Source organism: Bos javanicus, chromosome 1, assembly GCF_032452875.1.
Source record: "Bos javanicus breed banteng chromosome 1, ARS-OSU_banteng_1.0, whole genome shotgun sequence".
In the NCBI taxonomy this organism is placed as follows: Eukaryota; Metazoa; Chordata; class Mammalia; order Artiodactyla; family Bovidae; genus Bos; species Bos javanicus.
Window position 1 is genome coordinate 143,043,140 of NC_083868.1, and position 27,992 is coordinate 143,071,131.

The 27,992-nt window shown below is 56.9% G+C and overlaps 1 protein-coding gene across 4 annotated transcripts; it reads right to left on the reverse strand.

Annotated features, from left to right (window-relative positions):
- Positions 1–4,763: 4,763 nt before the first annotated feature.
- Positions 4,764–27,979, reverse strand: CBS (cystathionine beta-synthase). 4 transcript variants are annotated; one of them, XM_061422610.1, is made up of 17 exons: positions 27,616–27,979; positions 24,010–24,232; positions 20,224–20,330; positions 17,155–17,289; positions 16,594–16,673; positions 16,365–16,499; positions 15,778–15,847; positions 14,570–14,661; positions 13,701–13,826; positions 12,984–13,068; positions 12,573–12,678; positions 10,736–10,813; positions 10,434–10,568; positions 9,514–9,622; positions 7,461–7,545; positions 7,017–7,058; positions 4,764–5,603 (listed from the first exon to the last, which is right to left on the reverse strand). In XM_061422610.1, exons 2-17 carry the CDS (start codon positions 24,222–24,224, stop codon positions 5,446–5,448), a joined length of 1,758 nt encoding a protein of 585 aa, XP_061278594.1. In that variant the 5' UTR covers positions 24,225–24,232; positions 27,616–27,979; the 3' UTR covers positions 4,764–5,445. The 4 variants fall into 4 exon arrangements, with proteins under 4 accessions (XP_061278594.1, XP_061278569.1, XP_061278577.1 ...); XM_061422585.1 differs by lacking the exon at positions 7,017–7,058 and having other exon boundaries at positions 27,616–27,743; XM_061422593.1 differs by lacking the exons at positions 7,017–7,058; positions 27,616–27,979 and adding an exon at positions 26,448–26,622.
- Between the last annotated feature and the right edge of the window lie 13 nt (positions 27,980–27,992).

Genomic DNA, 27,992 nt, shown 5'->3' on the forward strand with positions numbered 1-27,992 from the left:
AAACTGAATGAATACAGATGAAATGCCGAGAACAGTGGCCAGTTCACAACAGTGATCTGTAAGGATCAGCCTCTGTGTTCAGAAATGTTCGTGTCTGGGCTTCCCTGGAGGCTCAGGTGGTAAAGAATCCGCCTGCCAACGTGGGAGACACGAATTTGATCCCGATCCGGGAAGATCCCACATGCCATGGAGCAACTCAGTCCACATGTTGCGACTACTGAGCCTGAGCCCTAGAGCCCGGGAGCCGCAACTGCTGAAGCCCGTGACCTAGAGGCCTAGAGGCCGTGCTCTGTACCAGGAGGAGCCGGCACAGAGAGAGGCCTGCACACCACAACTAGAGAGGAACTCTGACAGCAGCGAAGACCCAGCACAGCCAAAAATAAATACAATTGTTTTTTTTAAAAGTTTGTGGCAGCACCAAGGGTCACAACAAAGTACTGGAGACAAAAGTCCATCAGTGCGGGCGCGCAAAGCCGCCTGATGGAAAACGACAGGGATGCGGATGAGCCGGTGCAGCCCCTGTCCACACAGCCGATCTCGGAAGTGCAGAGCTGAGCGGGGAAGGATGGCTGTACCAAGATACACGTGATGCTCTAGGGACACACACGTGTGCCATGAGAGGACACAGGCAGGCTCCAACTCCCTCTGTGAGGGTTTCTCTCTTCAGTGGGGTAGGTATTCTTTCTACCTTTTTGTATGTCTGATATATTTTATTAAAATCAGCAGAATATTGGGGACCTTCCTGGTGGTCCAGTGGCTAAGACTCCCCGCTCCCAATGCAGGGTGCCCGGGTTCAATCCCTGGTCAGGAAACTAGATCCCACATGCTTTGACTAAGGCCTGGTACAGCCAAAAAAAAAAATTTTTTTTTTAACTATTTTTAAAAAAACTCAACATTCAGAAAAAGAAGATCATGGCATCTGGTTCCATCACTTCATGGCAAATAGATAGGGGAACAATGAAACAGTGAGAGACTTTATTTTGGGAGGCTCCAAAATCACTGCAGATGTGACTATAGCCATGAAATTAAAAGACGCTTACTCCTTGGAAGGAAAGTTATGACCAACCTAGATAGCATATTAAAAAGCAGAGATATTACTTTGCCAACAAAGGTCCATCTAGTTAAGGTTATGGTTTTTCCAGTAGTCATGTATGGATGTGAGAGTTGGACTATAAAGAAAGCTGAGCGCCAAAGAATTGATGCTTTTGAACTGTGGTGCTGGAGAAGACTCTTGAGAGTCCCTTGGACTGCAAGAATATCAAACCAGTCAGTCCTAAAGGAAATCAGTCCTGAATATACATTGGAAGGACTGATGCTGAAGCTGAAGCTCCAATACTTTGGCCACCTGATGTGCAGAACTGACTTCTTGGAAAAGACCCTGATGCTGGGAAAGACTGAAGGCGGGAGGAGAAGGGGAAGACAGAGGATGAGATGGATGGCATCACTGACTTGATGGACATGAGTCTGAATAAACTCTAGGAGTTGGTGACGGACAGGGAGGCCTGGCATGCTGCAGTCCATGGGGTTGCAAAGAGTCAGATATGACTGAGCGACTGAACTGAACTGATTTGTTAAAAAAGGGACTTTCTTGAGGGTCCGGTGGTTAAGAACATGCCTTGCAATGAAGGGGACACAGGTTTGATCCCTGGTGGGAGAGCTAACAAGCTCTCATGCTGAGAAGCAACTAAGTCTGGGCTACTAAGTCCACAACTTAGTGGCAATTAAGCAGCTAGGTCCACAGCTGCTGAGCCTGCACGCCGCAAGTAGAGAGTCTGAGTGCGGCAATGAATAATCCTGCATGATGGAACCTGTATCCTACATGCCGTAACGAAGACTTAACGCAGCCAAATACATAAATAAATCTTAAAAATCAGCAGAATATTGTGCTGAGAGAAAGAAGTGAAACACAAGAGCATCATCTGATGATTCCACTGACAGGAACCTGCACTCGTCTTGGGACTGCTGAAACGAAGGATCACTGATGGGGACATAAAGCAACGGACTGTCATCCCCTAGAAGCCAGGAAGCCAGCAGTCAGGATGTCACAGGGCTGTGCTCCCTGAAAAGACACTGGGGGTGGGGCCTCCTGCCTCTCCCAGCTTCCCAGGTCCCTGGCGGTGTTCCTTGGCGTGTGGCCGCGTCCTCCTCCTGTCCATGTCTCAGACCTCCCCTTGCTTCTCCCGTAGCTGGACCCTTGTTTCTCCATATGTGAGGGCGTTTAGGCCTGTCTGGGTGATCTGGGATTGTCATGCACCTCGAGCCTCAATCACTTCGCATCTGCAAACACTTCCACCCGGGAACATCCTCGGGTTCCAGGATTGGGACCTTGCATCTCTGGGGCACATTATTTGTCCTACCCGTTCTGTTGAAAAACACTTTTTAAAAATATTTTGCTGTTCTCAGTCAAATCATCCATGAGCCACCCCCAAGGTTGGAATTCATTTCCAGCCAGCTCTGTGTGGTCCCAGGGCCTGGTTGGGAAAACCTCCACCTGCCAGCTTGTCTCTGGGCCCGAACAGCCTTGGGGAGAATGGTGGTGTGACCTTCTTGTGGCTCCAGGGGACCCCAGGCTGCAGGACACCTGGTCCTCTAGTCTTGGAGACGAGTAGTTGACGACCAAGGGACCAGCCATTCCCACAAGGCACACCCCGCTGTACCCGGGATCCTCCCTGAGGAGCAAAGCCATGTCCACAACAGGAAGCCTTTCCCAGAAAACATGCTGCTCCAAGAGGCAGCCCCCCAGGGATGCGGGGAGGAAGGGAGGCAGCTGGCATGGGGCGGGGAGCGGGGCACCTGTGAGCCCCCACCACAAAGCTCCTGAGGGACAATGGCATCACCCACCAGGCTGTGCCCTCAGTGAGGAAGAGTGTTTCTTCACCAAAAGAAAAGCCACACAAAAGAATGAAGCTGGATCCCAGACTCCCTCGAGGTACAACAATTAATTCAAGGTGGACCAACGAACTAAAGGTACAAGCTACAGTGGTAAACTCTTAGAAGAAAATATGACCTCAGATTTGGCAGCGGGTTCTCAGATATAATACCAAAGCCAAAAAGATAAATCGGACTTCATCACAAAACACTGTTGGAACTTCCCTGGGAGCCCAGTGGTTAAGACTCCAGGCTTCCAATGCAGGGGTCATGGTGAACGTTCAATCCCTGGTCAGGGGACTGAAATCCCGCATGCCGCAGGGGGAGGCCAAATAAACCAAAAACAAACAGAACAAGAAAATCCTGTTGTGCACCAAAGGTCACTATCAAGAAAGGGGAAAAGACACATCGTAGAATGGGAGGCAGTGTTTGCAAATCACAGGTCTGAGAAGGGCCTGGTATACAGAACAGGTGAAGAACTTTTACAACCGAACAGAAGACAACCCAACTTGGAAGTGGACAAGGGACTTGAACAGACACTCCTCCAAAGACGATACACAAATGACCAAAAAAGCACGTGAAAAGATGCTCAACATCTGTTAGTCATTGCTATGCTATTCTATGCTAAGTCACTTCAGTCGTGTCCGACTCTGCACAACCCCATAGACGGCAGCCCACCAGGCTCCCCCGTCCCTGGGGTTCTCCAGACAAGAACACTGGAGTGGGTTGCCATTTCCTTCTCCAATGCATGAAAGTGAAAAGTGAAAGTGAAGTTGCTCAGTCGTGTCCGACTCTTAGCGATCGCATGGACTGCAGCCCACCAGGCTCCTCTGTCCATGGGATTTTCCAGGCAAGAGTACTGGAGTGGGTGCCATTGCCTTCTCCGCTGTTAGTCATTAAGGAAATGCAAATCAAAACCAGGGTGAGTTACCACGAGCAGGGAATGGCAACCCACTCCAGGATTCTTGCCTGGAGAATTCCACAGACCGAGGAGCCTGTAGAGTCCTCTGTAGACTATGGCTACAGTCCATAGGGTCGCAAAGAGTCGGACACGACTGGGCGACTAACATACACATCACACCCACTACCATGGCTGTAAAAACCAAAAGCCAGGGACTTCCCTGGTAGTCCCGTGGCTGGAATTCCATGTTCCCCATACAGGGGGCATGGGTTTGATCCCTGGTTGGGGAACTGGATCCCACAGGCTGGAGATCGTGCATGCCACAATGAAAAGATCCCGCATGCCGCAACTGAGACCTGGTGCAGCCAAATAGATAGATATATATATAAGCCAGAAAATAAAAGTGTTGGCAAAGACATGGAGCAACTGGAGTCTTTCTGCGCTGCTGGTGGGATGTAAAACGGTGTGGCTGCGGAACACAATCTGGTGGTCCCTCAAAAAAAAAAAGCTGAAACATACAATGGTCACACGCCCAGCAATTCCAGTCCTGGGCATACAACCAAAAGAACTGAAAGGAGGTGTTCAGATAACCTATCCACGAACGTTCATCGCACTGCTAGTCACAATAGCCCGAGACTGGAAACAACTCAAATACCTACCAACTGGTCTATCCATGTCAGGAATACCACTCAGCCACACGAAAGAAATTTTCCCTGGTGGCTCAGATGGTAAAGAGTCTGCCTGCAATGCAGGAGACCCAGGTTCAATGCCAAGGTCAGGAAGATCCTCTGGAGAAGGAAATGGCAACCCACCCCAGTATTCTTGCCTGCAGAATCCCATGGACAGAGGAGGCTGGCGGGTTACAGCCCCTGGGGTCACAAAGAGTCGGATAGGACTGACCAACGCACAAAAAGGAATGAAGTACTGATTCCCGCTACAGTGTGAATGAACCCCCAAAACATAATGTAAAATAAAATAAGCCAGACATGAGAGGTCACAGTATGATTCTCTTTATATGAAATATCCAGAGCAGGTAAATCCATGGACAGAAAGCAGAGTGGTAACTGCCAGGCGAAGTGGGGAGACAGGAGTGACAGTTTGAGAGGCGGATGAAAGGTTTTGGAATTTGACAGAGGTGGTGGCTGGACAACCTCTAGTAAACACTACTGAATTACACATCTAAAAATCAATCATTTTAGGTTACGGGAATTTCACCTCAATTAAAAAACCCCAAGCACTCCAGCCACTCCAACTGGCCCAGCTCCAAGTGGACTGTTGCCCCGACCCACACTTCCTGGGCCCCATTCTGCTGCTCCCCGCTCTGGACTCCTTGGCGAGGCCCTCTCGCCTCCGCCTTCAGTCTCCCTACCCTGGTCATTCAGGGGTCTATCTGCCTGGCTGGGTTCTCTTTTGATAGATTTGCTTGCTGAAACATTTTAAAAGAAAGTTAAAGAAAAACATATCTAATGGAATAAACCATAAATAGATTCATTTAGGGAGACAAGTGTTAAAGACGAGGAAACGACAAGATCTCTGCCGGCCCCGGGCTAAGCTATAAGCAGTCTTGCTACTGGTCTAGACAGAGTGACACCCAGCACCAGGAGGCTAAAAATCACCCGTTTGCTTGGTATTTACAAAAGCAAAAGAGAACAACCAAGCAGGCTCGCAGTGAGAAGTCAGAGCTGGGCCTCAGCCCCCGCGCCTCCGAGCTTCAAAGCACTTTCTGGTTTCGTCCTCTGGTTCCGCTCCCGGGTGGCCACGAAGTTCAGCAAGTCGATGGCAGTGACGACCCCGAACACCATCTGCCTCTTACTGGACTCCCCGTGGCAGCGGTCTGAGGAGGGACAAGGCCAAAGGTTCAGAGGGGCCTCTGCCCATCGCAGAGCTGAGGCCACTGAGCTCATCCCCAGGCACGGGCAGGTGGGCCAGCCCTGAGGCTGCCCCATGTCCACGGGCACCTGTGTGTCTGACCACAAGTGCCCTCTTCTCCCAAGAGTATCCACACAGGTGAGGCTGCAGAGAGCAGGGCCTGACCCCTCTGAGTCACACCCATGGGGAGATGCCCGAGGGTCAAAGTCATTGGAGCAGCTGGTGCCCAAGGTCTGAGTCTTGGCCTGAAATCCCAGTCCCACTCACACCCACCACCACCAGCTCGCATCTCTGGCTTACAATTCTGTGCTCAAACCCCTGCCTTTCTCTTAGGTTTAGAATGAACTCGGGCCCCCTGCCCTGCAGCCCAAGGGTAGAAAGGGTGGCTGAGATGGTTAATTCGACATTTCAACCCAACTGGGCCATGGAGTGCCCCTACGCTGGGTCAAACGTCATTCCGGGTGTCTTTGGATGTGAACAACTCTTGACTGGATGGACCTAGTAAAACAGATCGCCCTGCCCAGTGTGGGTGGGCCTTGTCCAACCAGTTGAAGGCCCCAAATAGAACAGAAGAGCTGACCCTCCATGAGCAAGAGGAAAGAGTCCTGCCTTTGGATTTGGGAACATTGGATATGGGGTCTCAGGCCTGCCCACTCGCCCTGCAGGTCTTCTTGGGGCATGCCAGCCTGTAAGCCGATTATACCTTACAGGGAATCTCTATATGCACATGTCCTGCTAGTTCTTTCTCGGGAGAATGCTGACTGACAGCTGTGGAGAAGCCCACGGAGGGTGGGGCAGAGCTGAGCAGTGGGTGGGAAATGACCAGGGTGCATCCCATTCCACCAGCTCCCACCTCCGTCTGTCCCTGACAACCTTGAGGGCAGAGGTCGACAGGGTGGGGGTGGGGAGGCATGGAGGTGCCAGCTTGGAGCATCTCAGAAAAAAGCACAGGGACCCAGAAGAGACTGGGGGCTTTAGGCAAAGGGGCAGCTTTGGAGGAGCACTGAGCCCTCAGGGGAGGGCAGTCGGGGTGGCCTCAGGCCCCCTGGGGACACCGTCCAAAACCAGGTCTTTCAAGTTCCTGTAAAGGGCTGTTGGGTGTCTGTTGCGGCCACTCAGCTCTGCCAACACAGCACAAAAGCATCTATGGCAGTGCTTCCAGGTAGGGCTGCGTCCACGGAAACTACTCACAGACCCTGAAGCTGGATCCCTGGTCAGGGTGTGCGGGTGTTCAAACATGAGAATATGGTCAACACAGAGGAGGGCCCTCCCAGCCGGGCTCAGGGTCCAGGGCTGGACGCCCTCCCCTGCACTCGGAGGCTGCGGTACTGACTGCAGCGCCACTTCCGAGCTCCAGGGGTGGGCAGGGCGTACATACCTGCCGGCCCCCCCACCTCTCCCGACAAGGCCAGGTCCCGCGCTGTGGAGCCAAGGACGGGAGAGGGGTTAGAGTTGGCGCCCAGGCTCCTGGACCAACCCTCAGCGGGAAAGTGGGTGGGGGCCTTGGAGCCCACCACCAATTCTTGGGATTTCTACAACCTTGTTGTAGCCTAGAACCTGAAGGACACCACTGGCCTCTGGAGACGCAGCAAGGAGGCCTGGATTATAAAGCGCCCTAGCTCACTGGTAGCCAGCACCCAGGCCTGGCCCACAGCAGGGTCCCTCTGGGATCTGCATCCAAGGCCGGGGGTCAGTACCTCTGGCTCCCAGATGCCCTGGAGCTCAAAGCAGGAAAGCTCAGGGGTCGGGGGCTGGGCAGCCAGCATCCCACAGAGCTCCTGCTCCGGCACCCCTCCCCCAGGCCCCAGGGGACCCAGCTTACACTGGATCTGCTCGTGGACCACCAGGGCGAAGTGGTCCATCTCCAGGATGTGCGAGAGCTTGCCCAGCGGGTCCGTCAGATAGATCTGGAAGAGAAGCTGTGGTCAGTGCTCGCTGGCCGGAGCCCAAGGAAAGGAGCGGCAGAGAGGCTGGCATCCCCACGGGGCTTTTCTGGAGCCTCCTGCTGACCCAAGAGACTGAACGGGACTCGACACTCATAAAAGAACACCTGAGAGAACTGGAAGAATTGATGCTTTCGAACTGTGGTGCTGGAGGATACCCTTGAGAGTCCCTTGGACAACAAGGAGATCAAACCCACCAATCCAGATCAAACCAGTCAATCCTAGAGAAAATCAAGCCTGAATATTCATTGGAAGCACTGATGCTGAAACTGAAGCTCTAATACTTTGGCCACCTGATGCGAAGAACTGACTCATCAGAAAAGACCCCTGGGAAAGACTGAAGGCAGGAGGCGAAGGGGACGACAGGATGAGACGGCTGGATGGCATCAATGGTCATGAGTTTGAGCAAGCTCCGGGAGCTGGTGATGGACGGGAAGCCTGGCGTGCTGCAGTCCATGGCGTCGCAGAGTCGGACATGACTGAGCAACTGAACAACATAACTGCAGAACTCAACGACTGGACCCTCGGTGAAAACTAGGGCCTTCGGTTATGAACAACGCAGTATTCACGTCCATTGGAACGAATCCCACGTGAGGACAAGACATAGTACTGCAGGGCACAGGGAGGGCAAGGGAGCATGGGGCCCTCCGTTCCATCTGCTCGACAGACACATGGTGAGAGCTTCCAAGAGAAAGAAGGAGGCACACTTAGGGTCCATTTCTCAACCCCCAGGGTGATCTCCAAAGCAGTGAGCCCCGGGGAAACCCCACTGGGTATGCTTTCTAGTTCGACTCCAGTAACGGAGGCAGGCTCCCTGGGAGAAGATGCGAGCTCCAGGGCGGGAGGAAATACATCAGCGGGCCTTCAGCTGTGTGAGGAGGGTCGGGCCCACCTGCCCGTGGGTGCGCGTGCATGCTGAGGGGTACCCAACACAGCCGTGCTGGGCTGCAGGAGCAACTTCCCCAGTGCTTGTCTTCATGAGGTCAGATGCTGGACGTAGTCAGACCATGGGGGTCAGGATTCCTCCTCCCCTCTGGGAAAGCCAGAGCTCCACGGGGACCTCTTCATGCTGCTCAGTGACAGCAGCCAGCCCGCCGAGGTGGTGGCGGTGAGAAGGGGCAGCCCTGGGCAGGGAAGGTGTGCCCAGGAGATGGAACCCGCCTGGGTTTCCACAGTGCTGCATTCTTCTTGGGACATTCTCTGGACAGGGACGGGGATGCGTGGGGCCACACTGAAGGACCTCCTGAGTCTGCCTGCACCCCCCCCAGCACCTCAGTGGCAAGGCATTGAGACCCCCGAGGATCTGGGTGGCACTCAAGCCCAAGGGACTGGGACTCAGCTACCCCCTGGAGGAAGGGTGTGGCTGCAGGCCAGCCTGGGACACTAAGGGAGGGGGACTTAGAGGCTCGGCTCTTCCCTGAGGGATGGGAGGGCCATACACACACCGAAGAATCCACAGGAAAGGCCAGAGACACAACGGAACTGGACTCAGGCACGGAAGGGTGGACAGTGTGCACGCACACCTCCAAGGGACCCTGAAACACTACTGTGTCAAAGCAGCCAGACAAGGGCACACACACTGGGGCTGCGTGTGCACACGAGCCCGCGGAGGGCACACACGGTGGGGCTGTGTGCACACACGAGCCTGGGGAGCGTGCACCGTCTGCGGGACAGGGTGCACACCAGCGGGCCGGGAGGGGAGGGGTGAGGAAGCCTTCGGGTGTCGGTGAAACGTGGGTGAGACCTCGCCGATGCTGGCCTCTCCCCACCCGGGGCTTCTCACTTTGTGAAGCCAGGGCAAAGCCTCCGATTTATGGATCTGATGAGCTGAGCATTAGGGACCCGGCACCCTAGAGAGAGGGACTCCCCGCCCCGCCTTCCAGAACAGAGCTGGTCTCGGCACTGCCTGCTTGGGTCATGTGGGGCACGTACCTGTTTGAACTGCTTGTAGATGACTTTGCAAACCTGGTCCGATGGCTGAACCTTCCCTGCGAGCAGGGACGACAGCATGTTCCCCAGGGTCACCATCCCTAGGATCACCCTGGGGAAGTGGACACAGGGCAGTGGTCAGCGCTGGCGCCTCTCCTACCATATGGCAGAATTCAGCACAGCCGCCCTCACGGCCAAACCCAAACTCCTCTTGGAATCAACCACTATCTGGTCTGGTGGCTCAGAGGATAAAGAATCCGCCTGCAATGTGAGAGACCCGGGTTCGATCCTTGGGTCAGGAAGATCCCCTGGAGAAGGAAATGACAACCCACTCCAGTGTTCTTGCCTGGAGAATCCCATGGACAGAGAAGCCTGGCGGGCTGCAGTCCATGGGGATGCAAAGAGCTGGACACGACTGAGCGTCTAACACACTAACACTGTCTGCCTGGGGTCTCTGTGTGGCACAGCAGTGACCTGACGCCCCACCCTGGGAGCTGACTGTCCGGTGCGGGCAGAGAGCAAACCAGTGGGTGAGTCCTTTGGGCATTTCCATTCTGACAAGTGTCAAGGGTCACCAACTGGCCAGGGTCCTGGGATGTGGGCCTTTTGGTGCTAGACCTGGAACAGTCCTGATGGAGGCCCGTCACCACCGCACGTCTGCCATGGTCTTCCAGGGAGGCAAGTGCTCCTGTGCACACACTGGGTGCGGGGGGTGGGAAGGGTTAATACGACCAGGCCCCACCCCGGCCAGGGCTCAGGGACCAGCCGTCCAACGCTCTGAGCATCTGGATGAAAAGTGACCGATGTCAGCCAGCCAGCCGTGGGGTCAGCTGGGCCACCCTGCCCAGCAGTGCAGGCACGGAGCAGAGGGGCACACAGGCAGGGCCGGTAGGGCAGAGCACTGGACGGAGGCTGAGACTGACCCCGACTCGTCCACCACGGGCGCCTGGTCGAAGCCCTTCTCCCGGAGGATCTCGATGGTGTGCTCACAGGTGACGGTGGGCAGCACGGTCAGCGGGGCCGAGAGGCTCAGCTCCTGAACCTGGAGGTGCCACCACCTGAGGGAAGAGGGCAGGCCAGGGAGTCCGTGAACCGAGAGACGAGTGAGAACAGGGAGCCCGCGGGGGGCATCCAGCCAGGTGAGGGACTGCACATGTGCCGCTGGGGACCTGGCACGCGAGTCCTGAGCCCCGCACATGTGGTCTCTGCCCAGAGGTGTCCTCACCATGGCCTCTTCACCGAGATCTCCTCCTCCTTCATGAAGCCCTTTTGCAGCATCCACTTGTCGCTCAGGAACTTGGACCTACAGCATCAGAAGCCACAGGGCTGGGCGGAGGGTCTCAACACCACCCCTGCCCCCAAAGAGGGCAGAGGGCCTCAGAGTAAGCCCAGACCCCACCTTCCCCAGACCCCACAGTCCAGCAGAGACCCCAAGGGGCTGGCTGGAGGCTCCACGAAGAGATCTGAGGGCTGGATGCCAGAAAGACCTCCTAGGGAATGGTGGTCAGTATGGGTATCTGGCCAACCAGAACTGAATACACCCAGAGCACAGCAGAAGGTTCTGTGATGGGCTGGGACCCTGGGACTCGGGACCCTTCGCTGCAATGCCTGCACCTGGACAAACATCTCCTCCAGCGACAGATACCAGGAAACGAGAAGGGACTAGAAGTAACCACATGCGGATGCGACAAACTGTGGACAAGATGCTAAAGGACCCAAACCCGACCACCGCTTCCGAGGTGTCAGGAGCAGAGGCAGGGTCTTGCTCATGCCCCCTGCACACACCACCACCCAGCAGTGGGCAGACCACCCTCTGGCCCGACCCCTGGACCCACCCCATGTAAGGACCCAGCTCACCACCCCCCACACTCAGGGAACAAGCCAGGGAACCCGTTATTAATATTTGTTTTTGCTCCCACTGCTGCAGCACAAGTCCCGGTAAAGCCCTGCCTGAACTTCCCGTCTGGCCTCGGATCCATTTCTACTGATCAAAGGGTCCAAGACCCCGGTCAGTAACAGTTCTGTCCCGAATCTCGTGTCGTCACAGCCCCTTGGGGCTTCTGGCAGGGGGAGCCTGTCCCACCAGGGGTCAGAGGACACCAGGCCAGGCTTCAGGGGCTGCCAGGGACCTGCCCCAAAAGGCAGATGAGGGCCAAAAAAGTGGGGGCCGAGGCCCCCCAGCCCCTAGCCCAGACGTCCATGCTGAGGACACGATCACTCACTCACTCCACCCTCTCTCACGCACACATAGGCACACATGCGTGCCCACACAGCAGGCCAGCCAAGCACATGGGGAGATGGCCATTCTCATGCACTGTGTAGTGTGGGTGGGTAGCCAGGCTCAGGGCAACTTGGCAGTGGACGCCCAGAGGTGACTCACCCCCAGCTGGAGTCCCGGTTACGGAATGGCCCCCCTGGGGGAAGCTGAGCTCACTCGAGGTGTGTAACTCTTGGGTCACTCTTGGGTCAGGGAGGACACCAGAGGGTACACGCATCCATGGAGGAGGGCATTAGCCCCCTGTGACCTCCGGCCCACACTCCAACCTTGGCTCTTTCGGCCAGTGACCCCAGGCAGGGCCATGAGCCCAGAGGAGCCAGCGAGCTCCAGGTGCACAGACACTCAGAACCACTGGACTCGAAGGGGCCTCGGGGGCCACTGACCCCAGTCTGGGTCTCCCCAGTTCAGGGCCAGACTGTGAGTGAGCAAAGGATCCAGTGGGCGGGGGTGGGGAGCTGCTCTCAGGGTGGCCACGTCCTCGTCCTCACCCTCCATGGCTGAACAGGAGGCCCTGAGAGCTCAAAGGAGTGAGGGGACACACGGGGTCCCTTCCCTGGGGAGTCCCGCCAGGCCCCCAAGTGCTGCCATGATGAACGTGCACAGACTTCCAAAGGCATCTGGGAGACCCAAGCTGGGGACAAGCCGGCCGAGAACGCGTGAACTCCAGGGACGCGGAGCGGGGCCGCAGACCCCAGGCTCCCTGGGCCCTGCCGTAGGATCTGGGGGAATGGCCGGGAGCAGAGACAGTGCAGGCACTGGAGGCCGGGGAGGACGGAGGCCTCACATGTAATTCCGCACCGAGTCCGGCAGGATCACCACACAGCGCTGGCCTTCCTGCAGCTCCTGGGCGGCCTTCACGGCCACGGACATGGCACTGCCAGAGCTGCCACCTGCCGAGAGGGCAGGAGGGGTCAGACACGCTGGGGGGCGGGGGGCTGCATGTGCACCCAAGTGTGGGCAAGCCCACACCTGCTCTGGAGAGATCCTTGGTGGATGAGCTGGGTGTGGGGTGCTGGGGGACCTCACTTTTCACTATCCGTCCACACCCTGCTCCGTCTCCCATCTGCTCAGCACTGCACCACCAAAGCCTCCCACGGAACTCAGAGCCCCGGGGCAGGTGGCTGGGCGGCCAGAGCGAGGGTGTCCCTCACACGCTGGACGGAAGCTGGCAGGGCAGAGTGCGGCATCCACTCACCACACAACAGCCCCTCCTGAGCGATCAGCATGCGGGCGAAGGCAAAGGCCTCCTCATCGTTGCTCTTGAACCACTTGTCCACCACCTGCGGGAAGCCAAGGACAACGGTCAGCCCGGGCAGCGCCCAGCACTCAGCAGTCAGGTGGGGGGGTGGGGGTGGGCGTGGGGCCCACGGCCCAGTTTGCAATCTCGCAGACGACTGTGGTCCAGGTGGCCATGACCTCCAGGGATGCAGCCCAGCCTCTGCTGGGATCCAACACTCACTCTGCAGACCTAGATCGTCCCCCCTCCCCCTGCCCAAGGGTCCACAGTGTGCCCATGGCGCCTAAACTGCCTGCAGCCCTGCAGCGTGGCCACACTGTAGCCTAGGTCTCTCTGCCTGAAGCTTCCTTTATGGTCCTTAAAAGCAGCCTTCTCTGTGGTCCTCACATCTCCCTCCTTGGCCTGCTCACCTGCCCCAGCCGCCCAGCTCCCTCGCTCTGCAGGAAGGTTTGTACACAGACAGGACGTGCCACACCCCTACCCATGGCCTCTGTGTCCGTGGCAGGAGCTCACTGACCACAGTACCGTGAGTCACCACGTGAGGACCCCTGGGACAGCACCTCGTCTACCACCATCTACACAGCTCGGAACTCATTTCTCTGCTCCTGCTGGGCCGGTCACCCGTGCCCAGCTGGACAAGGCTGAGGCTGGCCCCGCCACTGCTGCCCCGCCTACCGTGCGGTCCAGCACCGTGGGGATGAAGTCATAGCCAATCCCTTCCACCTCGTAGGCCGTCTGCTCCGTCTGGTTCAGCTCCTCAGGCTCTGCGAGGATGGAGCCTTCGGGATCCACGCCAACAATCTGTGGAGTGGGTGTCCTTAGGGCTCCAGTCTCACCTGGACACGCCCGGCTGGCATCAGGGTGCAGCCCCGCTCCCAGGCCTCAAGACTCAAAACTCAGAAGCCCAGGCCCAGGTGCTGGAAGATCACATGTTAAATGTCCAGCTCGGGGCACTTGGGGTGGGGCAGTGGGAGGCTGGGGGAAGTGGATTTCCGGCAAACTCCTCCTGTGCAGGGCACCTAGGACAACCCTGGAGAGATGCCAATGGACAGTGGGAGCCTGGGGCGAGGGGCAGCACTGGGATGACCTCTCCTGGACATCAGAGAAACAGGCAGCAAGAGAGGATACGCGGGTACCACCAGTGGGGTCTTTCTGAGCCCCTCCCCAGGCCCAAGTGCCCCCCCCAGATCTCAGAGCCCAGGGCCTGAGCGCTTACAGCTCTGGGACGATCCTGGGAGGCCCCCCAGCTGGACTCTCCCACCCCAGTCCATCTAGGCACCCGGGTCATGCACTGCTGTCCTTTATCACCTGGCAGGGCAGGTCCACACACCCTACAAGATGCAAGGCTGTCGGGGCAGAAGTGTCGGGAGCTAGAACTTTCAGCTCTAAAGCACAGGCCGCTCTGGGTGCCCAAGGCCAAGCAGACTGATGGCTAAGCCTCTGGCTGTAGTTCAGGCCACAGGTGGGAAACATACCTGCGTTCAGGCCCCCATCTCCGGGCAGGGCAGGGCGGGGTGGTGCCCATGCCCCTCGCAGTCCCTCACCTTGCACCCAGGGCACTTCTCCTTCAGCTTCCTGGCCACGCCTGTGATGGTCCCACCCGTGCCCGCTGACGCCACCAGCATGTCCAGCCTCCCTAGGGATGGAGAAGTGTGTCAGGGAGGACATCCCCAGGAAGGAGCGGCCATGCCCCACCAACTCTTCATAGGAATCGAGAATGCTCTCATACACGACAAAGGCAGGTCATCCAAAGGGCAAAAGCAGAACTGTTCTCATGCTGAAACCTTTCATCACATCCTCCACCTTGAAGAAGCATTCACCGTAATGGGGACCCAGGAAGCCCCATTTAATCTAAATAGCAGCCAGTCATAAAACCCCCATGAGAGCTGTGAATCTGTGAACAGGGGACCTTCGTGCAGGAGGTGGGGCACAGGGGCTGTCTGGTTTCAGATGACGTGGGTAAGTGAACTGAACTACCAAAGGAACTAGAATTAACCACTCAGCTCAGCTCTGACATTGTCTGGGCTCTCTCGGCACCTGGTGGCCAGCTCAGGCACCCAGGAGGCAAGTCAGCGCAGGCACCCATGCTGAGGCAGATGCACTGTTTTTGCCAAATGAGAGGATTCTCACATGTAAAACCTGGGTGAGCAAATGCCTGGACCATGCTGCCTGGCTCCTGGGCACAGAATGAGGGCACTTAAGCCAACACCAGGCTCCAAACAGGAAGCCAAAGGTGCCAAGCCCCTGGCAGCCACTCCCAGGACTCTCCCAGGAAAGAGCCCTTAGAGAACATCGCAACCCCCGTGCGGTTTGGCACCAAATGTGCAGAGAGCTTCCAAGAAGCCAAGCTGCAAGCCACCACCCCAGGTCTGCACATGAGAAAACCCGAACGCTGAATTCAGTGCCCACACTGGTGTTTGGGGTCAGTGCCGTTCAGCAATGTGAAGCCCCCACTGTGAGCCCAGCACCAGCCTGGGACATGCTTGTTCCCTGCACTTAGGAGCGCCTACAAGTTTGGAGGAAAAGACTACTAGGTAAACAGATATGATAAGTTGGGTGTTGCAGGCGAGGCATGGGCAGAGTCCAAGAGGGCAGAACGGAGGGCGGAAAATGCTCTTGGGAAATATTCAGGGTAGCATTTCACAGAGAAGGGATATTTGAACTGGGTTTTGAAGCATGAATAGGAGTTTATCAAGGAGTGGGTAAGTGTACACTCCCAGTCAAGATGGACAGCAGAGTTAGAGGTACCCACCGTCACACTGCTGCAGGATCTCCTCAGCCGTGATGTCATAGTGAGCGAGGGGGTTGCTGGCGTTGCGGTACTGCCAGGAAAGAGCAAAGGAGCCATGATGAGGTCAACGCACAGAACTGGCAGCAGCCACAGGGTGCCAGGCAAATGACTCAGTGCAAGTCAGAGGGGCTCCTGTGGCTCAACAGACACCAAGCATCAAAACCAGCTCTCCAGAAGATGAGATTTCTGAATTAACCCAGACGTGGAATGAATGACAAAGAAGAGCATCCAGTTAAAAGGTCTGCATGCATTTTATGTCTTAGAGAGCTCCCAGGGTCCTCTGCAAGGGACATTCCAACCCAGCGTGCTGAGCTGAGCCCTTGAAGTGGGCACACGAGCAGCAGAGCCAAAGGCTTGCCGACCCCATCAGCCACACACTGGGCCGGGAGAGGGCAGCAACTGCATGCCAGCACATCGGTCACTCTGCACCCCGCCCCTCCTCCTGCAGAGGCAACACCACCCGCAAGCCCCCAACAGAGATCCCCCAGGGAAGGCCCCACTCGGTCCAAACCTCTGGGAGCGTGTTCACCCCTCAGCCCTGACCTCACCTGGTCCAGGATGTGAGAATTGGGGATCTCATTCCTTAGCCTCCAGGCCACCCCTACGTGCGACTCGGGGGAGTCAAATCTGGCGTTGGTGGGCGTCCTCACAATCTCAGCCCCCAGTGCCCGCAAGACATCCACCTGCAGAGGCACGTGGCAGCCTTCAACTCCCTGCCAGGCCTGCAGCGCGGGGACGAGGCCCGGGAGCCGCCCCATCCCCCGCCCACCTGCCTACCTTCTCTGTGCTCATCTTCTCCGGCATCACGATGATGCAGCGATAGCCCTTCACAGCGGCAGCCAGGGCCAGCCCAATCCCTGGGGACAGGACATGGGGTGAGAGGGGCCATGGCACCCTCCAGGCCCCACCGCCAGCCCCAGAGGCCCAGGGGAGAGGGCACTGGAAAAAGGCCCTCCGTCACCCCCTTCTGCCCTCGAATGAGGGGAGAAAAGGGGGTGCATGTCGTGAACCCCAATTCCTCCAGCTCACACTGGGAGCCGAGGAGGTGATAATAACAGTGGCTAAGACTCCAAGCTCCCAACGCAGGGTGCCTGGGTTTGATTTCCGTTCAGGAAACTAGATCCCACACGCCGCAAGTAAGACCCACATGCCACAATTAAGACCCAGCACAGCCAAATGAGCACGTAAATATTTCAAAAGCAACAGCAGCAGACATTGTGGGGCTCACTGTGGACCCAGGGGCTGCTGCACCGGAGGGGAGAGTGACCCTGAATGCAGCCGGGGGGGCACTGCCGCTCCCACCCCCACTGCGGGCCCGGAGGAGGAGGCAGCGCCCACCTGTGTTCCCCGACGTCGGCTCAATGATCGTGTCCCCAGGCTTTATGGTCCCCTCACGCTCGGCGTCTTCAATCATCCGCAGGCTGATACGGTCCTTCACGCTCCCGCCCGCGTTGAAGAACTCGCACTTGGCCACTGGGAGCCAGAGAGGCATCACGAGAGGAAGAGGCCCTGAGCCCTAACTGATGCCTGCTGTCCCTTCCCATCACCCGATACGCCTGGGATGCAGCAGCAGGCTTCAGGGGTTCTGAAAATCGTCACTTTCCACTGTGCCTCCCACACCTGACCTGGACGAAGGTGCAATGCCCACTGTGGCTTCTCTCACCTGTCCATCCTACCTGCCATGCACCATGCGACGACTCCAGGTGAATGAGACAGAGGAGCCAAGGGGGCCCCCACTGGATGGACGGAGCAGAGCCACCCCCATGAGGCAGCACAGGCCCAAAGAGACATGCTGGGCATGTGCTGGGGGTGGGTGGTGACTGGAGCCCCAGGCTTAAATCGGGCCCAGTGGCCCTGCCAAATGACCTCATATCCTAAAGTAACAGCCCCCCCATCACACGGCCAGACCACAACCAGCAGACCCTCCACACCCCAATCCCCTGGGCCTCCTGGCCATCCTCCCCATCCTGCAGGCAGGATCGCCCTTGCTGTGCCCAAGCCTCTGCTTGTCTTTCCATAGGGGCACTCCCTCCCACCTCTTAAAACTATGCCGTGTCAGTAAAAGGGAGCGATGTGGCTCCAAATGTGATTGGCAGGGCCCTGGCCAGCCTGGAGGGCCCACAGATTGCGTTCCATCCTGGTCTGTGCTGGCTTCTGAAATCCCACAACCAGAGACAGGTTTTCTCTCCCGGGACTCACAGAGGCCCTGCTGGGACAGTGAAGGGGGCTCTCAAGTGTCTGACCGCTGAGGAGGCCTGCGCCCTGGACTCTTGCCGGCCACACACTTGAATTAGTTAGAAAATTCTAACGAGCCCATGGAAAGGCTGGCACAAAGGCAGGGATTCCAGCTGATCAGCCATGGGTAAGCCACATAACCAATCTGAGCCTCGGTTTTTCCACCTGTAAAATGGACACACTAAAATGTTTCAAGGGCTTTTGCCGAGTTGAGGTGCAGCAAGCCAGTACTCTTGCCTAGAAAATCCCATGGACAGAGAAGCCTGGCAGGCTGCAATCCATGGGGTTGTGAAAAGTCGGACATGACTCAGTGACTTCACTTTCACTTATCACTTTCATGCACTGGAGAAGGAAATGGCAACCCACTCCAGTGTTCTTGCCTGGAGAATCCCAGGGACAGGGAAGCCTGGTGGGCTGCGTCTATGGGGTCGCACAGAGTCGGACACGACTGAAGTGACTTAGCAGCAGCAGCAGCAGGCCCATGCCTACAGGGTACTAGGTAATGGCTTCTATTATCTGACGTGAGAGCATGGAGCCCACTATGGCACAGCCCCGGCAGCGAACCCCTCCCCCACCCAGTGGTGTGTTCTGCTCACTGCTCTGGAGAAAACTCTTCACTGCCCGGGGAGGGGTGGGGGCAGGAAGGCTCTAATGATGATGCCTCTGGGGTGAATCGACCACAGGGCCTCAGTCCCTCTAGGAGGCACCAAGCCCCTAGACCCCCACACTCTCCCCTCCCCAGAACTCTGCTCCAGCACTGGGCCTGGTCCCCTTTCCCCCCAACCAGGACCTCTGCACCTGCCACTTCCTCTGGGTCAAGGCTGATGTCTACCTGGGCTCCGTGCCCAGAAGAGTGGAAGTGAAGAAAGCCCCTCACCCTCCCGTGTTCCTGGAGATAGCCTCCTGCAAAGATGCCCCCTCCCCACAGGACTTGGAGGAGACTCAAGGGTGATCCCGGAGAAGGCAATGGCAACCCACTCCAGTACTCTTGCCTGGAAAATCCCATGGATGGAGGAGCCTGGTAGGCTGCAGTCCATGGGGTCGCTGAGGGTCGGACACGACTGAACGACTTCACTTTCACTTTCCACTTTCATGCATTGGAGAAGGAAATGGTAACCCACTCCAGTGTTGTTGCCTGGAGAATCCCAGGGACGGGGGAGCCTGGTGGGTTGCTGTCTATGGGGTCGCACAGAGTCGGACACGACTGAAGTGACTTAGAAGCAGCAGCAGCAGGCCCATGCCTACAGGGTACTAGGTAATGGCTTCTATTATCTGACGTGAGAGCATGGAGCCCACTATGGCACAGCCCCGGCAGCGAACCCCTTCCCCACCCAGTGGTGTGTTCTGCTCACTGCTCTGGAGAAAACTCTTCACTGCCCGGGGAAGGGTGGGGGCAGGAAGGCTCTAATGATGATGCCTCTGGGGCGAATCGACCACAGGGCCTCAGTCCCTAGACCCCCACCCTCTCCCCTCCCCGGCTCTCTGCTCCAGCACTGGGCCTGGTCCTCTTGCCCCCCAACCAGGACCTCTGTACCTGCCACTTCCTCTGGGTCAAGGCTGACGTCTACCTGGGCTCCGTGCCCAGAAGAGTGGAGGTGAAGAAAGCCCCTCACCCTCTCGTGTTCCTGGAGATAGCCTCCTGCAAAGATGCCCCCTCCCCACAGGACTTGAAGGAGACTCAAGGGCGATCCCCTTGTGTAGGGGGCCCAGGCAAACACAGCCCCCAAATTCCCACTGCGTCTCATGAATGACAAGTGTCTGTCTAAGCCCCCAGGGAGTCACTTCCTGCCTGGCTGATGGCTGAGACCCTCCTCACAATAGTCGCCCCCACTGTCCCGTCAGCCCGTCCAAGCCAAGGCGTGTCTGCTCCTCCCTGGGATGGTCCAGGACAGAAGGGTCCCGCTCTGCTCCTGGGCTCCGGCCCCCTCCTCCTGCAGCTGCAAGGTTACATCACCCGCAGTCCCCGCTTGGGTACCACCCCCGATGTCTGCCTGGACACGCTGCTGTCCACACTCAGGTCTCGGCTCTCTGACACCGACGACTCCGGAGCGGCCTCGGTCACCCCCCAGCGCCCCTCCCTGTCGTGTATGCTTCTGACTTTACCCGATGTGGAGGGACACCCGCCCCCCCAGGCCCACAAGACTCGCATAGGGCGAGGAAGCCGGCACTCACAGAGCTCACACTTGAGGCCAAAGTTCCTCCCGATCTTGTTGATCCTCACCATCGGGGTATCCCCGATTTTCTTCAGGATATCCGGCAAGATTTTTGGAGATTTTACCCTTAAACAGAGGAGGAGTCCGTGATTACTCAGAAAAAAACAAAACCGGCTTTGGCAGCCCAGCACACTCTTTTAAATAAATCAAAGAATTGGCTTTCACAAGCATCAGGATGGCGATTATACAAATCCACGCTTGGTAAAAGGCACACGCACACACACACACACACACACACACGGGCAAGTGCACCTCAAAACCCATGAAAACGAATGTGATTTAGTAACAGCTGCACCGGTGTCTCCAGGGTTTGCAAACGCACGGTGGTAACAGACGGTGTCAGTGGGCAGCTGGGTGACGTCCCCACGATCTCTCTGTGCTATTTCTGCAACTTCTTTTGAGTGTTAATCTCTCTGCCAAGTGGGAGACCCGGGTTGGATCACTGGGTCAGGAAGATCCCCTGGAGAAGGGAATGGCAACCCACTCCAGTATCCTTGCCTGGAGAATTCAATGGACAGAGGAGCCTGGCGGGCTGCAGTCCAAGGGGTCGCAGAGGGTGACACGACTGAGTAACTAACACTTTTACTTCTCAAAACAGCAGCATGTCCTGGTCTATCTTTCTCGGGGTTCTGTTTGTTCATTTTTCTGGCTGCACCACATGGTATGTGGGATCTTAGTTCTTCAACCAGGGCTGGAACCTGTGCGCCTGTACCGGGAGTGGGGGTCTCACACTGGGCCACTGGGGAAGCCCCCGTCTTTTTAGGGTTTTTGATATTCATCTCCTCTCATGGCCCCTGCCTCCTGGAATACCTCCTTTCCTTCTCTTTGATGAAAAAACTGGTAGGGACCTGAGGGCAGGGACCCCTCAGAGGGTCTGGCCACCAGACAAGGACAGTGGCTTCAGAGCCCACCCAGGCGTCACTCGGGTGTCTGTCACAGGTGTGGGAAGCTCGACTCGCAGGCCAAAGAACAAAGGCTGGTCACCCCTGTGCTTGGGGCCGGGGTCAGACGACTCCCAGGTGGGCTTCCAGGCTCAGAGTCGGATTCGCTTCTCATGGGTCAACGGTCCCCATTCAAGTTGAGTGACCACCCCCCGCAGCAGTTCTTCCAGCTGAGAAGCTGGTGACAGTTGACAGGGGGTGTAGGACAGCCCAGCAGCTGCTCAGCTGTGTACACACCTTGAACCTGCGTCTCCCAAGTGGCCCCCACAATGCACCCTCCACCTTCACCCTCGAGGAGAGATTCAGATCCCACACTCTTGCCCCATCCACGCCAAGGAGGTGCCACCAATTCTTGCTGGAATATGCAAAACTGAGCCGAAGAAACACAAAGGCTTCCTACGCTCTGGATCTCTCCTGTACCATGGCTCCCACAGCTGAAGGCACCCCGGCCCCCACAGCAAGAGCCTGTTATAAATGTGGATTCTTCACCCACTCCCAAGGTGGTGAGCCAGCTCCCCAGGAATGCTGCCTTCCGCCCCTAGCCCAGACAGGCGGCGACATGGCCCAGCTGGAACCCTTGCACCTTCCAAGGTGGTGAGGAGCTAAAACAGATGCCCTGGGCCGCCCCGGAAGCAGGCTCAGCCAATAGAGGTGTGGGCATCAGAGTGAGGGGAGAGAGCCTGGGCAGGGACAAAGGGCTCCTGACCCCAGCCTTGGAGGGAGACCAAGTGCTAGGGGCAACCCTGGGGTGGACTCATTAACTAATTAAAGCCAAGGCAGGAGAACTAAACACCTGGGGAGGGCAGGAGGGGTGGCTGAGTCATCCACCCCCAGCAGAGGCTTATGGACTAGAAGGAGAGGGAGGCCTGGCCTGCCTGTAACCCCACCCCCACCCCTGCCCCCAGCAGGGGCTAATGGGCAAGCGGAGAACTCAGGGTTCCCGACTCAGTACAAGGCCCTGGGGCCAGAAAGTCACGGGAGAAGTTGGCCTGAGGTGACCAGGGCAGGAGCCTGGGGGTAGACTTAACACCTCATCTCAGTTGCTTTCCCTTTTTCCTTTGGGAGAGCCCACAGCACCCTGGAACAAACCTGAAACCCCTCACCACGGAGGGGCCTGCTTTCCCCTTTCCCTCCGCAGCTCTTCCCCCGGCCCGGTGCTCCCGCTCTGTTCCTCTAAGTCCACCCCACCTGGGAACCATCTGGAATCCCCTTCCCCAGATACCCACATGCCTAGCATCTCCTGCCAATCCAGGTACCACCTCTGAAGTCTCCCCCAGTCACGTGGCCACGCCACCATCTCATCACCCTCTGGTCTCCCCGCTGGGACCCCCAGGCTGTCTCCTTCAGGGACCCAGGTCTAGAGTCCCACAGTAGGTGAGCCCTAGTGCCTCGGGCCTGAGCCCAGCTCCTCACAAACAGTGAACCTGAGCTGTGTCAAGCGGTTTGGGGTGGACAGCAAGCCTGCCAGGGCGCTGGAGGAGGGTCAGGCCACCGCGTGGAGCACAGGTGTGGTGCCAGGTTACAGCTTGGGTACAACGGTGTCCAGGCCCAGGTGAGACGCTCATGGAGCCGTCAGGAGTCCGGGCCTCCCCAACCCCAGCCTCACACAGGCCCTTCACCCCCTGCCCTGGTTTGCTTTGGCAGTGAGGGCTCGTGACGTCTGGCCAGTAGCCATCTTGGCCTCCTGAGCTCCCAGCATTGAGATGTGTTTAATGTCGGGAGTTTCTGGGTTTGTAAATGTCATTTCTGTCCATTGACCCCACTTTGGAGCACACCCCCTGCACATCCCCAGTTCTGAATCTAAAATCAGTAAGCATCGGCGTCGGCATAGCAGTGTATGAGAAGTAAGAATCAAGCACCTAAAAGGTACATTCTTATGACACTTATGTTCTACTGTTGGGAGGTTACACCAGGGAAATAAAGATAATCCTAAGATGTAGTGGACTTGATTTGAGTTTCACGGCAGGTCAGGGATTTTTGCCTTTTTGTCTTTCCCACTGATTATCTCCTGCACCTAGAACAGGGCACAGACACAGGAGGTGCCTGATAAAGACGCATGCACTATATGAACTCTATTTTCCACCACAGTTCTTCAAACTGAGATCACTGCAGACAGTGAATGCCTGAGAGCGCTTAAAATCATGGCTTGTTCATCCAACAGTCTCAGTCCAACCACAAAAACCCCACTATAGAAAAATATTTCATGACCTGGAGTTAAGTAGAGAAGGCAGACATGGTTCTAATTACAAGAATGCGCAGTCCTGGGCTGGCAGGGAGGGCACCCACCTAAGGGCTAGCATGTGTGCATACTCAGCCACTCAGCCGTGTCCGACTCCTTGCAATCCCATGGACTGTAGCCTGCCAGGCTCCTCTGCTCATGGAATTTCCCAGGCAAGAATACTGGAGTGGGTTGCCATTTCCTCCTCCAGGGGATCTTCCTAACCCAGGGGTCGAACCCGAGTTTCCTGCACTGGCAGGCAGTTTTGTTTTTTTTTTTAACCACTGAGCCATCAGGGAAGCCCAGAGACATCCTTAGCATTGCAAGTGGATTCTTTATCACCTGAGAAGCCCCACCTAGGTGCCGGGCTACAGCACAAACAAGCCGTGGCCTCTCTGAGCCCTGGGGGACTCAGCTATGAAATACCTCCCATCTCAACTCACCATCCACCTGGAGTGACTGCAAAGGATGGAGCAGGGGGCGGGGGGTCATACCCCAGGTCCACATGACCATCTGGCTTCCAGAAAACAGACCCTCCCCTGCAGGGTAACAGATGGACCATCTTAGGATCATTAGCGGGACTCACAGGGCAGCGTGGCAATGTGGGGAGTCGGCGACCGGCCTGCCGAGTTGCCAGGAACACCTGCTTGGGGCGTCGGGACGGATCCACAGCAGCTCCTTGGCTTCCTTGTCCTCCGGAGGCTCCTTCTCCAGGCTCCCTCTCCCCAAGTGTGCCCCTGAGAGGTGGGGGCACCCTGCAGACCTGCAGAGGGTGTCTGCGGGGGATGTCTCAAAAGGCATGGTGGGACCTGCCAAAGGGAAGGGGAGGAGAAGCTGTCAGTTCAGCCTATTTCCAGATTCCTGCAGAAGAGCCTGCTTTACAGCTCCCATCTGGAGACTCCTGCTCACCTGGCCTCCTCTGGGTGTGGGGCTCCTCTCACTCAAGAAGCTGGACAAGAAGAGGCATACCTATGCAGGCACAGCTGCTGTGCAAAACAACTGGGCGCTTTCCCCAAAGGTTAAACGTACAGCTACTGTGTGCCCCAGCTATCCCACTCCTACACACCTACCCCAAAACATGGAGACAGGCATCTGTCCACCACATTGATAACAGCACTATTCACAACAGCAAAAACATGGAAACAAACCAAATGTCCATCAGTGGGTGAACGGATAACAAAATGCGGCTTATCCACACAGTGGAATTGTATTTGGTCACAAAAATGGAATGAAGTTTTAATTCTCAACATATGAACACACACACACACACACACACACACACAGCAGCTATGTAGAGGTAATGAATGTTATTTATCTTATAGGTTGATTGTGGTGTCTTTTCACAATGAATATGTAAATTAAAACATCAAGTTGTATACCTTAAATATACACACAACTTTTATACATCAAAGATATCTCAACAATGTTGTGTTAAAAAGACTACATTGAACGATGGAAATAATTAGAGGAAGATGAAGATAGTAATAAATATATTTTTACCCTAAAAAAAGGAAACATTCTGCTAAGTCAAGTAAATCAGGCAAAGAAGAAACATTGCATGACTCCACCTATACGAGGTACTCAGAACAGACAAAATCAGAGACAGTGAGAACAGAGGTTTCCAGGAGCTGGGGAAAGGAGTCACTGTTTAATGGGTAGAGTTACCATGAAAAAGTTTGGGGTACAGACAATAGTAATGGCTGCATAACACTGTGAATGTAAGTATTGCTACCAAATTGTAGTTATGAATGGTTAAAATAAACAACATATTACATGTATTTTATCAAATTTTTAAAATTCATGGAAACTTAAAACAGATGACAAAAAAAAAAAAAGGAAAGAAAGAAACAGGAATGGACAGCCATCACTCACCAGGCTGACGACTGAAAATTTATCAGGGCTCCGACTCTACAAGGAGCAGTGAAGACTAAATGGAATGAGGTCTCCAGAAGGGAACCCCAGAACAGAAAAGGGGAAACTAAGGCACTCTGAGTAAGTACGGACTTAAATCAACAGTACGGACTTAAATCAACATTGGTTGCAAAAAAAACCTAAGATGGTAATAAGAGGAGGAACTGTGCTCGATGCGTTTGTGTTGGGGGCGGGGCGGGGGGGGGGGTTGGGTTGTGAGAACTCTGTTCTATTCCCAACTTTTTTATAAATCTAAAGTTCCCCTTCCCCAACCTATCTGGAGCCCTGTGGATTTGGAAGGTCCCTGAGAGGGGCTCAAGGTAGGGATGTGGCTCCAGGTGATCTCTGAGTGCATCCCCACTCCCGCCCTCCTCCTGGAAGCTAGAGGGACCCCAGCCCCCAACCCTGTGCCTCTGCTCCCCAGGAGGCTTAGGAAAGCAGTTATGCTGTGAACAGGTGGGGTAGTCCAGGTAGAACTGGGCCCCACACTTGGAAGTACACGTGGAGGCTAACTGACCGGCTGGCTCTCTCCTCCAGAGCAGGCCCTGTGGGTACCGCTGCCATCAGCAAGAGTAGAGGCACCCCAGCAAGAGTAGAGGTAGCCCCAGCTGATTCCGTCTCCCAGGGCGGGGTCAGGTGCAGACCAGAGCCCAGCAGGTCGCCCCAGATGCACAGGCAGAAGCCTAGGGAGGCGGAGACCCCCACCCTTCGCAATCACATCCATTTCAAATCCCCGAGGCCCTTTCAAATTCTCCCCCAGCTTTCCGGGGCAGAAATCAGCCTTCGAGCTCGTCTGCCTGAAACGTACCTGGAGCAGTGGTTCCTTCAAACCCTAGGATCAGCAAATATTTTTTCAGGGGTTTAGGTTCCCTCATGAAACGCTGCAAGGATATCCTACGTCATTCTTGCTCCTTATCAAAAAGCCCGTGCGGTAAGCGGGACACTGCTTCAGCTCCGCGGGGCGCCCGCCGGCGGGGGAATGTGGTTCTTCCATCACGCAGAAGCGCCCTCTCCCCCCATCAGAGGCCCACAGGCCGGCAGCCCCAGGCCGGGGAACTGGCCACAATACCCCGTAGACGCGGGCAGCCCCGCGCCTCCTAGGTGGCGACCTACCTCGCCTCGAGCAACCTCCGGAAAAGTAAGGAGCTACTGGGAACTCAGACTGGAGCAGACAGTCTCTACAGAACCCACAGGCACTCGGTGCGACGCTCGCTGGGCGACTGGGTCCCGAACCCGCGAACTAGGTCCCGCCCAGCCTGGCTAGGCTCCAGGTGGGCTCAGTTCCACGCAGGCAAAGCGCCCTGCGCGCCGACGCATGTGCGTCCGGGGCAGGCGGGCTCACTTAGCGCCGCCCTGCCGGCTCCTGCCGCACCTCAAACCGCAAGACCCTCCTGGGGTCACGACCCTCGACAGAACCCTCACCCCACCCCCCCCACCCCCCGCTCCCTGCACACGCGCCCTAGTCGGTCCAGGGGTCCAGTCAGGGCCAAGGGCGTGGAAAGTAGTAAACTCCTGTTTCCCAGTGGGACTTTCCAGGCGGAAAATCGAGCCTCTCCAGTGAACCTGGAGACCGCGGGTCACCCAGACTATCGGAGGGGCATTTGGGGATATCGTGTGGGATAAACACCCCCAAGTAACCCCTGGGAGGCTACGTTTTGCGCTCCCCCCTCCTCCTCCTCCACTTCCCCTCCGTACTGTCCAGCTCAGCCACCCACCCCGTCTAGCGCTCAAAGTATGGCACCCTCCCCCATTCCCTTGGTTCGTGCCGTGGGCGGGGCCCTGCGCTCCCTCGCCACGCTACCCCCGCCCGCGGGCAGCCAGGGCTCGTGCGGCGCGCGCAACCACATCAATATTTCACACACACACAACCCACTTAATAGAATTGACGGAAAAGAGCAATTTACGAAACGACCACTTTTCATCCAAAAAGCAGCAAAAAATCAATGATGGCACGCACCATTAGAGCGCACCTTCCGAAAGTACCCTCCCCAGGTCTCGGCCCCACGCTCCCCGGCTCGCCCCCACTGCTGACCCCTGCTCAGTCTCGGGAGCTGGAGCGGAGGCCCTACGCCACGTGGGCGCGGAAACCCCCGCTTCAGGAGAGTCTGGACTCGCGCTAGGAGTGGGTCTGGGACGCCGCAGGCGCGGCCCCGGCTCCGCCGCGAGCAGATGCAGATGATGCAACACTGGCCCGCGGTTGGGCGGCGGGGACCCCTTCCGAGAACCCAGCCAGATCCCTCCGCCTAGGGTTGAGGCGAGTCTCGGTCCTACAGGTGCTCACCTGGACCGAGACCCGAAGAGAGAGGAGGGGTGGGCGCGTCCGGGAGCGGCGAGCGGCGGCCGGGAAAGCTGCGACGCGGAGACGCAACCCCAAGGCTGTTGGCTACCCTGCACCCGGCGGCCAGAGTGGGAGGAAGGCGATTGGCCGAGAGAAGGGGGGCGGGGGCCGGCACCGGGCCAATCCCGAGTTGCGGATCGAGGGCCCCACCCACACCTCGCTCGTACCCGCCCCCTCGCCATGCCCCTAGCGCACCGCCCCCCTCCCTCCCCCACTGCCTCACCCCCACTCCCCCACACCGAACTCTGGTTAGACGCCACGAGGGGCCGGTGGCCTGTGTCTCCTCCTTTCCCCTCGCTCCCGGGACCCCCGCCCACCCC